The 12073-nt window shown below is 40.4% G+C and overlaps 1 protein-coding gene across 1 annotated transcript in view; it reads left to right on the top strand.

Annotated features, from left to right (window-relative positions):
* LRRC69 (leucine rich repeat containing 69) overlaps positions 1–12073 on the top strand; it is a 92600-nt gene that overhangs the window by 20716 nt on the left and 59811 nt on the right. The window contains exon 2 of the mRNA XM_027973239.3: positions 6459–6585. Within this exon, the coding sequence (XP_027829040.2) occupies positions 6459–6585 (127 nt within the window). The remainder of the gene's footprint in view (positions 1–6458; positions 6586–12073) is intronic.

The raw sequence follows: 12073 nt of genomic DNA, 5'->3' as shown, positions 1-12073 counted from the left end.
TCTCACATCCGTACATGACTACTGGAAAAACCATAGCTTTGACTAGATGCACCTTTGTTGGGAAAGTGATGTCTGGTACTCTTCCATCTTGACTCTGCCTCTGTCCCGTAACATAGGATGAACGCATTTGGCCTGGGACTGTTGAAGTGCTGGAATATCAACAGTGTTCAAAGAAGCACTTTATTTTAAGTCTTGAGGGTGGAGGCCTTGTCTTGTCCCTATTGACTGCCACTAAGTAAACCACTGAGTGTCGACTTGAATGGGATGGGATGTAAGCCATTCTCAAAGTCCAACTTAATCAAGCACAGGGCTGTCATGATTATGGCACCATCTAGAAACTAAGATCCTTTATAGGTAAGTCACTCAGAGCTTTAAAATCCCGAAAGAAACAAATAGCCTTTATTTCTGATTCTGTGCAGTGTATTTTGACATGCATCATAAAGTCCAGTGGTAGCACAGCAATGATCTCCTTGAGTGGTTCATATGTGTGGCTGCCCAGGACAAAGATATGGTCTGTGATAGCTTTTTATTTGACCTGAAATAATTGACAGTAAATAAGGACAATTCTCAGCAGAGTTCGGTAGTTTGTAAATTGTCTTTATAGTCATAGTTTCTATTTTTCATACTTTTACGGTCCTTTTGGATGACCCCTAACCCAATTACCTCCCTCCCCAAATGCCTCCCTCCCTTCCTGCCTTCCTCCTTTCCTGTGTTTAACAAATAGTTCTTGTGCCTGCTAGTAGACTAGCACTCTGCTAGATACTGGCAGTACGAAAAGGAATGAAAACATCCGTGGGTCCCTACTCTTAGGTTTAGTGGGGAAAAGTAACCAAATATACAAATAGATGTAAAATTATAATTGTGAAAAGTGTCATGAAGAAGAATTATGTTGTGTTATGAGGAACTGTAGTCAAGGTCAAGCATGACATCTAATCTCTAGAGGATCCCTGTGACCTCTAAAAACTATTCCCTTAGAGCCCAAAGTTAATCCTATGGGAACTGGCATTTCTTATTCAACAGTGTTGGAAAGAATCTCTGGCAGTCTTAGCACAAGATTTAACAAGGCATTTTATCATACTGTCCACAGCTTCTAAAGAAAAGACTAAAGAAGCAAGGATAAGAGTTCCAAATCCCCAAAAAAGAAGAATTACAATGCAAAACTCATTCCATTAAAATGTAAAACTTTAAATGTTTGGAAGAGCTAAGCGTTTGGATGTTTGAGGACCTGATGTCATCGTACTGTTTGTCCACATCAAGCCTGTCCTTTGTCCTGTCTCATTCACTGGAAATGCACTCTTTCTCTGTCAAGCATAGGCAATGCCTTCTGTTTGCCAAGCCTGGCTTTGCTATCAAAACAGGGCCTCCTTATACTGTGTACCCTGTCTTGGCACCTAGTGAATTCCTTCTCTCTACCCTAGTTTGATTCCTCCTTTTGCCTCTGCTTGTATGCCCAAGGCTGCATTAAACCTCTTGAACCCCCACTGGAACTTCTGCTTCTTCCTCTAGCTGTCAGATCTCCAGAAGAGCACCAACCTTCTTTTCTCACTTTGCTGACTGAGCATATAATGTCTCTGTGCCTCCCTTGACTCATCTTGTGCAGAGTGCCTTAGCAGTGTTGGCTATTCATAAAATTTTAGCCCCTATCCACTGGGTTTTTAACGAAATGATCTAAGGCAGCATTCAACTAATATTTGTTGAACAGCTATTATATGCCAGACACTGTTTTCTAATGCTAGATGAATGACGGCATTGCAAAGAGGCCCTATTTTTGCAATATTTCCAACTTTGTAGTAAAGGTAGGATATATGCATGAGTCACTATAATACAAAGCAGAAGATAATAATTGGTCATAGGAAGTACACAGTGCTGTGCAACCTCAAAAGGAAGATAGCTTCCTGGTGAAGGTGATACATGGAGGAGAAGCAAGAGGGAGTATTAAACACAGATATCCATTATAATAATTGGAGAACCAAGGTATAGTAATAGTTTAATGGAAATTCTGAACACATTATCATTGTAGAAACAATAAAAAAGTTTACAGCAAAATTAACTGTTTAATAGAAAGTCATTCTGTAGCCAACAGAATAACAGATATTTTTCTCTTTCCTGAAAATGTCATTCAAAAGTGGCTATGAATTTAGAAATCTTTGGGAAAATGAATTAGAAATCATTAAGAAAACAAACGGGCTCAACATTTGAAAACTGAGTTGAAGTGTCAACATAGAAGCACTCCTAGCACCATGTATGTCTAACATCTTGTTCCATGGTCTTCTCTTGAGTCTAAAAGATTATAGTTAGCATTTTATAATATCCATTATTTGCCAGGTACTTCATTATATTGTCTCTAATCCTTAAGACAGCCCTGAAAAGTAGATACTAGTATCTCCATTTAAAAAATAGAAAGGGTGACTTAGGAATTTGAGTGACTTTCTTGAGATCCCAGAGCTAGTACATCGTACAGCAGATGGTCTCCAAAGCCTGTGATTTACCTACTGCAAAATACTGACTACATGGTGTAACCTATAGAAAAAGAATAAAATGAGAGATCCATATATTGCATACAGTTCCATTGTGTGTGTATGTGTAATGAGTGTATGTATTATATGCATATATATGATCATTCTGAACAGCAATGAATTCTTTTTAAAAATTGCTATAAATAGTGCATATAATGTAGAAATTAAGAGTATAGGCCATTGAGTGATGTAAAACTGCCTAACGAAATAAAAAGCCACTCATTCCCGTGTTCATGAAGAAGATATAATAGTTGCTCACTTGTATTTTATCTGCTGCACTAGGTGGCTTGTGAAGCTTTTCTTTTTTTTAATATTTATTTACTTGGCTGTGTTGAGTCTCTGTTGCAGCATGCAGGATCCTCCATTGTCACGCACAAACTCTCTAGTTGTGGGGCACTGGCTCAGTAGTTGTAGTGTGTGAGTTTAGTTGCTTTGGTACCCCAAAGATATATACATCCTAATCCCCACAATCTACAAATATGTTGGATCATATGTCAAAGGGGAAAGAAGGGTGAAAATGAGATTAGAGTTGTCGGCTCATCTTGATATAAGATTATCCTGGATTACCTGGGTGCACCCAGTGTAATTATGAGGGTCTTTAAATGTAGAAGAGAGCTTCAGAGTAATGTGATCTGAGAAGGGCTTGACCAGCTGTTGCTGGCTTTGAAGACAAGAGGGGGATCGGATGTTGAGGAATGTGGGCAGCCTCTGGAAGCTGGAAAAGGCAAGAAAACAGATTTCCTCCTAGAGTCTCCAAAATACACACACCCCCTACAACACATTGATTTTAGGTCTATGAGACCCATTCTGATAGCTGGTCTGCAGAGTTGTAAGATAATAAATTTGTATGATTTTAAGCCACTAAGTTTTTGGTAATTTGTCATAGCTGCAATTGGAAACTAATACAGTCACTGACTCTGGATTAAGTCTTTCAGTAGCATGGCTACCTGAATATATTTTAACTTAAGCTTCACAAAAGAATAAGGCCTCCAGGATGGATGCATTTTTTTTTTTTTTTTTTTTGTTTATAGGATAATGGTAATTCTCAGAGGAAAGCATGAATTTCGAAGTAAAATCTTTTCCATGAATTCTAAGGACAGGGAATTTCATTGTAAATATATCTATGTCTACTTTATATTAATTTAAATAATTGACATACATTCATACCAAATACCAGGTGGTATTTCAATATAAACCACAAAGTGCCTTAATTTTCTTTTTAGTTATTTTTCTTGTCTTATGTAAACTCAATAATTTGTCAAACTCCCATGATTCGTTTTCTTTTACCCTTTAATATTAAAATTCTGAAGTATGGAAGTTGTAATGCAATCTGAACGGTAATCTATGCCGCTGCTGCTGCTGATAAGTTGCTTTAGACGTGTCCGACTCTGTGCGACCCCATAGACGGCAGCCTACCAGGCTCCCCTGTCCTTGGGATTCTCCAGGCAAGAACACTGGAATGGGTTGCCATTTCCTTCTCTAATGCATGAAAGTGAAAAGTGAAAGTGAAGTTGCTCAGTCATGTCCGACTCTTTGCGACCCCATGGACTGCAGCCCACCAGGCTCCTCCGTCTGTGGGATTTTCCAGGCAAGAGTACTGGAGTGGGGTGCCATTGCGTTCTCTGACGGTAAGCTATGCTGCTAAGTCACTTCAGTCATGACCGATTCTGTGCGACCCCATAGACGACAGCCCACCAGGCTCCTCCGTCCCTGGGATTCTCCAGGCAAGAATACTGGAGTGGGTTGCCATTTCCTTCTCCAGTGCATGAAAGTGAAAAGTGAAAGTGAAGTCGCTCAGTCATGTCCGACTCTTCACAGCCCCTGGTGGACTGTAGCCACCAGGTTCCTCTGTTCATGGAATTCTCCAGGCAAGAGTACTGGAGTGGGGTGCCATCACCTTCTCCTAATGGTTTTCCCTACTTTCTTCATTTTAAGTCTGAATTTTGCAATAAGGAGTTCATGATCTGAGCCACAGTCAGCTTCTGGTCTTTTTTTTGCTCACTATATTCGTTGGACCTGAAGGTGAAAATGAAAGTTTCTCAGTTGTGTCCGACTCTTTGTGACCCCCTAGACTATACAGTCCATGGAATTCTCCAGGCCAGAGTACTGGAGAGGGTAACCTTTCGCTTCTCCAGGGGATCTTCCCAACCTAGGGATCGAACCCAGGTCTCCCACATTGCAGTTGGATTCTTTATCAGCTGAGCCAAAGGGAAGCCCTGCACCCGAAGGTGGAGAAGCTCTATAATCAATCTGATTTTCGTATTGACCATCTGTAGAGTTGTCTCATGTTGTTGGAAGAGGGTGTTTGCTATGATCAGTGCATTCTCTTGGCAAACTTGGTTAGCCTTTGTCCTGATTCATTTTGTACTCCAAGGCCAAACTTGCCTGTTACTCCAGGTATCTCTTGATTTCCTACTTTTTCATTCCAGTTCCCTATGTTGAAAAGGACATCTTTTTTTGGTGTTAGTTCTAGTAGATCATGTAGGTTCTTCATAGAACCATTCAATTTCAGCTTCTTCAGCATTAGTGGTTGGGGCATAGACTTGGATCACTATAATATAGAATGGTTTGTCTTGGAAATGGACAGAGATCATTCAGTTGTTTCGAGAATGCACACAAGTACTCTATTTCAGACTCTTTTGCTGACTATGAAGGCTAATCCATTTCTTCTAAGAGATTCTTGCCCACAGTAGATGTAATGATCATCCGAATTAAATTTGCCCATTCCCATCCGTTTTAGTTCACTGATTCCTAAGATGTTGACGCTCACTCATGCCATCTCCTATTTGAATACTTCCAATTTACCTTGATTCATGGACCTAACATTCCAGGCTCCTATGAAATATTGTTCTTTACAGCACCAGACTTTACTTTCACTACCAGATACATCCACAACTGGGTGTTGTTTCTGCTGGGCTCAGCCTTTTCATTTCTTTGGAGCTATTTTTCTGCTCTTCTTCAGTAGCATATTGGGCACCTATGGACCAGGGAAGTTCATCTTTCAGTGTCCTATCTTTTGCCTTTTCTTACTGCTGAAGTGGTTTGCTCGTCCCATCTCCCATGGACCACATTTGTCAGAACTCTCCACCATGACCTGTCCGTCTTGAGTGTCCCTACTTGGCATGGCTCACAGTTTCATTGAGTCAGACAAGGCTGTGATCTATGTATCAGTTTGGTTAGTTTTTTTGTGATTGTGGTTTAGGAGTAAAAGAAAAGATTCCAGATCTTGAAAGATAAAATTAGATTTCAAATCAGTGAAGAATACCATCTTTAGGGAATAATCCTGTGTCATGGATTTATTGGATTAGAGGATCTTTCTAACTCCTCTTATGTATGGTCCTTCCTATATCTGACCAATCTGATGTTAGTAGGTACATGTAGAGCAGATCTTCCCTACCCTACCTATCATGTTAATAGTTTCTGGTATGAACTTTGTGACCACAGTGATGTTAATGGTTACCTTCCTTCTCCACCCCCATCCGTGTCTTACTGGCCTAAGTGAAAAAGTTCATTTGGGGTTAGTATGAGAGAAGGACCTCAGGTCTTTGGCTAATTTCTGATTTCAGGAAATTAGCCCCTTTGCTGAGTTTTGAATGATTCTCAGTCTGTGAGTCACAGTGTTAGGATACTCTTGAGTTGCTCAAGTGAGTTATTAATGGATCATTAATTATGTTTTTAAATACCCTTGAAATGATTTGTAATAAAATTTTAATGAAATTATGTACTTTAATTGAGAATTTGTGCTTAAATAAAGTGAACATGAAACTCAAATGAACTTTTATTTATAAAGATAATTTTAGGTAATGTGAAATAATTAAGGTTATGATCATTTTTTTTTAGGTTATATGGATCTCAGAAAAGTGGCCTAATTATTTCTTTTTTTCTCATTTGAAGGTAGATAATGAGTTTATTATGAGTTTATTAATCTCTATATGTTTGCAGTTGACAGCACTAAATCTGGGAAACAACCTTTTAGAAGAAGTTCCACAAGAGATGAAATACCTTACATCCCTGAAGACGCTCCATTTATTTAGAAATAAGATACATAGATTTGCGCCTGGAGTATGTGGTAAGTTAGTCAAATAAGAGCATGTTTATAGTGTCAAAGTTAATTTCCTTATATTGAACAATTTGGAACTAAAGTGAAAAAGGAATTTTAGTCTTTTTTGGTTTGAGATATTTACACTTGAAATTAGAGAATTTGGGGAACAACGTTTTTAAACTACTGTATTATATATTTCTTTACATGTAAATCTAAGAAAATAAGTAGTTAAATTAAAGTTAGCAAATTTTCCCCTTTTCAGAATCAGTGTACACATAGACTGTCAAATCTGAGCACCCTTTTTCTGGACAGGAGAGAAGACTAGTTGAAAATCAAATCAAGAAACATCTCCACAGTTCTGCTTGTTCTTTATACTTTTTATACCATGTTAACTATTAAGTCACTATCTTTGTTTAAGATGTGAAGCTGCATTTGAATCAGTTCTAATGAGGTGGATGAAACTGGAGCCTATTATACAGAGTGAAGTAAGTCAGAAAGAAAAACACCAATACAATATATTAACGCATATATGTGGAATTTAGAAAGATGGTAACGATGACCCTATATGCAAGACAGCAAAAGAGACACAGATGTAAAGAACAGACTTTTGGACTCTGGGAGAAGGCAAGGGTGGGATGATTTGAGACAATGGCATTGAAACATGTATATTACCATATGTGAAATAGATTGCCAGTCCAGGTTCAATGCATGAGACAGGGTGCTCAGGGCTGGTGCACTGGGATGACCCTGAGGGATGGGATGGGGAGGGAGGTGGGAGGGGGCTTCAGGATGGGAGACACATATACAGCCATGGCTGATTTATGTCAATGTACGGCAAAAACCACTACAATATTGTGAAGTAATTAGCCTCCAATTAAAATAAATAAATAAATAAATAAAGATGTGAAGCTTAACTCAACTTGGGGAGAATTTTAAAGAAAAGATATGAGGTTAAATAAATGGCATTTCTTCTTCGTGTTTCCCTTAAGCTAATAATTTCTCCGTTTAATATAACCTTTTTCCTATTTCATATAGGTAGAAAATGCTTAAGGATAGAACACATGACAAAGAGATCCAGATAATCTTATAGCTTCATTAACTCATGTAAGGCCCTTCACTACTTTATGTGTCCTCAAGAGTAAAATCATAACTATAGAATAGAATTTATGACGTCCTGTGAACTTCTGAGGCATGGGTACTGTATATTGTCATCATTATCACTGAGCAGCATTTATTAAAGGTATAATTTCATGGGGTCTCAGTTGTGGATATATAACAAAAACACAAGTAGATTCTAGTACTACCTCTTTAAAATATTTTAAAATATTAGATCATGTGTCTTGGAGAAATATTTTTCCACAAAATAATAACTGTTATAAACTTATTAATGGTATGTACATTATATATACAAACATAGATACAGGGTTCAATTATAATTTACTTACAAAGAAACCAGTTTATAAATAAGAAAAAATTAAGGGGATGCAAAAAAGTACATCATAATATTTATGATCTACACTGAGGGGCAAACAGGTAAAATCTGATATACATAAATGATATTAAGCAACCTGGTTCATGCTACTTTAGGCTTCTATAAAGAAATTTTTTCTCATGTTGCTCTTAAATTTGAGGTTTAAAAAATATATGTAATCTGTGTACAGTACCCTACACCTGAAGGTCTATAGTTTCTCTATTTCTTGATCTGGGGCTGTCGAACTTTGAAAATGTCATGTGAGTGACATAAATTATGTTCTATGCCAGGTCTTGATTATCCAAAGGCAGAAGCAGTTTGGTGTCTAACATATATTGCATGGTGCTGTTCTTGCCCCTCTCCCTACCCCATCAGAGTAGACTGGACCAGGATAAGATGTGTCCCAAGCTGAGTCAGTCACATTCTCTTTCTTGCGGTTTATGACAGAATCTAAAATAGTTTTTCTGGTCTGAGCTAAACGCATGAACTAAGAGAAAAGTTGCAAACTGGTGACCTGTGGGATGAATCTGGTTTACAAATAGCTTGGTTCTGTTTTGTCTGCCTCTTTGAATTAGGGTCAAAGCCAGCTTAAAACTCAATATTAAAAAAACAAAGATCATGGCGTTTGGTCCCGTCATTCCATGGCAAATAGATGGGAAAAAGGTGGGAGAGGTGACAGATTTCCTCTTCTTGGGCTCCAGAGTCACTGCAGATGGTAACTGCAGCCTGGAAATTAGAAGACAGTTGCTTCTTGCCAGGAAAGCTATGAAAAACCTAGACAGTGTGTTAGAAAGCAAAGACATCATTTTGCCAAGAAAGGTCCATATAGTCAAGACTGGTCCTTCCTGTAGTCATGTACAGATGTGAGAGCTGGACCATAAGGAAGGCAGAGCACTAAATTTGAATGTGGTGCTGGAGAAGACTCTTAAGGGTCCCTTCCTTGTATAGCAAGGAGATCAAATCCTTCAATCTTAAAGGAAATCAACACTGAATACTCATTGGAAGGACTGATGCTGAAGTTGAAGCTCCAATACTTTAGTTACCTGATGTGAAGAGCCAACTAATTGGAAAAGACACTGATGCTAGGAAAGACTGAAGGAAGAAGGACAAGAGGGCAACAGAGGATGAGATGGTTGGAGGGTATCACTGATTCAGTGGACATGAACTTGGGCAAACTCAGAGAGATGGTGAGGGACAGGGAAGCCTGGTGTGCTGCACTCCATGGGATAGTGAAGAGTCGGACGTAACTTGGCAACTGAACAACAACCCAAATTTGCAAATTAAGAGAGTTCATATAAAAGTCTGGATCTCTGGCTCTTTTTGTTTTACTGAAAAAGATCAGGCAACAATGGATTCGTATTCCCACATGACACCAGTTACTGGGAGCTGGCAGAAATGCAGGTCCCCTGTGGCAGAAAGCATGTGCTCACCAATTCAGTGTACCCATGCGAGGTGGACCCCTGCCAGGCCCACTGCTGTGCTTTGAGTTATCTTCTTGGTTCCTGCCAAGGTCCAGCCCCAGTGGATCCAGGGTAATTCGAAGGGGAGACGGCATCGGCGAGAAGAGACTTATTTATTTAGAGATATAAAGAGATTAGAAGGAAATAGTGTAATACATAAAAAGGGGCTGAGATTCCTTGGTTTACACAAGAAGCTAATAAAGTTCTGAGACAAGGAGCTTGCACCGTCTATGTTAGGCCACAGGCGCCCTGCTGGTCTCCCGAAGGAGTGGAGACGCAAAGCACCTCCCCGTTTGAGTCTTAGAAGCCCAGGCAAAATTAGTAGACATGGAGAGCCTTTGTGTTCCAGACGGGAATTCAGTCTGAAAAGGAGAGGGAGGGAGAGGGAGAAAGAGAGAGAGAGAGAGAGAAAATTGACACGGGGGGAGCCAGATTTCTGAGAAACTGGTCCGCCTCTTTATTTTCCAGGAAAGCTTTTATACTTTAAGTTGTACATAGAGATCAATGGATAATACAAAGTCATGCAGGGTCAGCAGCCCTGACCCTTATCGAGACCAGGCTTTTTTCTGCATACCTTTCCCGCAAACAATGTTGTGTATATTATCTTCTGGCCTTGGAGGCCTGAGGACATTTTATAACCCTCTTTTGATAAAGGCTGCTCAGCCAGAAAACTTATTTTCCCTTGAAGTGTTTTTTCTTTATATTTCTAATCTACGTTAGCCTCAGAAAGTATCAAACAGAGTTACATTTTCATGAAGCAGAAGTGCAGTGAGTTACAACAAAGAAAGAACCAATTAGCTCAAAGGTCTGATGTGGTTAATTTCAAGGCTACACCTGTTTTTCTTACATTCCAACTATGTTAACTAATGCACTCCCAGGTGCACAGTGGGTAAGGGATATGGGAACTTGGCAGAAGCATTGGCTCAACAGTGAAATCTTACACCAGCACTATTCTAACAGCTTTTAACTCTTTGAAAGGCTCTATGTTTTAGACTTCCCGTGCCTCTCACAGTTGGGGGGCTGTAAACAATCACATGTGTAGTTGTAAAAGACTGGGTAAACCTGTCAGGCAAGTTAGAGAGCCATCAGAGGGGTTTGAGCTGAGACACTCCTTTTATATGTAAGAGTCTATTAACTGGAGCTCTAAGTTATCTTTTTCCAGAGAAAGGTGGTTGGGGATAGCCCCCCTGTAATGTCAGAAGAATAGGTGGAAAGCATAATGCAGTAAGGCAGGCAGACTCTGGTTTTTGGGAGTAGATGCTCAAGAAAGTCCAGGGGGACCCCTGAGGCCTGATCCTGCCTTTGCATTTTGTCAGGCCTCTTTCCTCATGACCTTTGCCACGGGCGGGATTCCCCATGCTGGCTCCCGGCAGGTTCCTGTAGGCATTTCAGTCTGAGAACTCCGTCTGCTCCGTAACCATTCAAACGCAGGAGTTGTGGGATGGCTATATGGATACATGGAAAAGTAGAGATAATACGTTTAAAAGTGAAAGAATAAGGAGTGAAGGAATGCGGGAGAGAGAGAATATGAATATGAAGCTTAGAGAAGCTGTAATGAATAACGAAGCTCTATGTTCTGCAGAGATTCCCAGAGAGTATAATCACCCAGACTTGGAGAATCTTCTGGAGAGAGATAGACTGTTAATCCTGGAGCTGGTGTGGGGGTCTCCTTGACCATCACAACCCGGTTCAATGATTCAGAGGGAGCATCAGAAGCCCAGGAGACCCTCTGTGACTACCAAGAGAAATCAAAGGACTGTGTGTATATGTGTGTACCCAATACATACAGTTGGCACTTGAACGACACAGGCTTGAATTGTGGGTCCACTTATACCAGGGTATTTTTTCAATGGTAAATACTGCCTACTGCAGGTTCCCCGGTTGGTTAAATCCTGGGGTGCGGAGGAAGAACAGATGGGAGTACCCACTGGAAGTTATACATGGATTTTTCCACTGATGGAGGATGGGTGCCTCTAATGCCTGCCTGTTGTTCATGGGACTGTGATATATATATATATATATATATATATATATATATACACACACACGTAAAATTACATATTATGTATGTTTATACACACACATTTATACATATACATACATTTCTATTAACTTGACTCTTGCTGCACCACAGGGCCCAGCGTGTTAGAAACAGGATAGGGCAGGGCAGGCCCAGGCAGCAACGGACTGGCTCCTGGGGAAGTCAGGCCAAGACCAGGGAGACTGCTCGGGAGACGAAAAGGTACCTAGAAGCGGGGTACACCCAGTCTGGAATCACCGACTTCAAGTTCAAAGCACTGGTAGTGGTGCCTAGGAGATCGACCTCCTCCAGGGGCTGGGAAGCATCGCGGGATGGTGTCCACGAGTAGCGTGGGCAAGCCTGGCGCCCTGCACGCAGGAGGGGTGCCAGAGGGGAGCCATCAAAGTAGCCGGCATGGAGAGGGGGAGAGCCCCCTAGTACTAGACTTCGTCTTGTGCCCTGCGCAGATGCTGGTGACCGAAGAAGACCTGTTCTCCATGAAAGACCGCACAGAATTTCCCAGATCCTTCCAGTCTCCCGGGAAGATCAGAAACTTTCAGGGGC

The sequence above is a fragment of the Ovis aries genome, chromosome 9 (assembly GCF_016772045.2).
Source record: "Ovis aries strain OAR_USU_Benz2616 breed Rambouillet chromosome 9, ARS-UI_Ramb_v3.0, whole genome shotgun sequence".
Lineage (NCBI taxonomy): Eukaryota > Metazoa > Chordata > Mammalia > Artiodactyla > Bovidae > Ovis > Ovis aries.
Note: the sequence above shows the minus strand (reverse complement) of the source record. Positions and strands in the feature narration are given on the sequence as shown.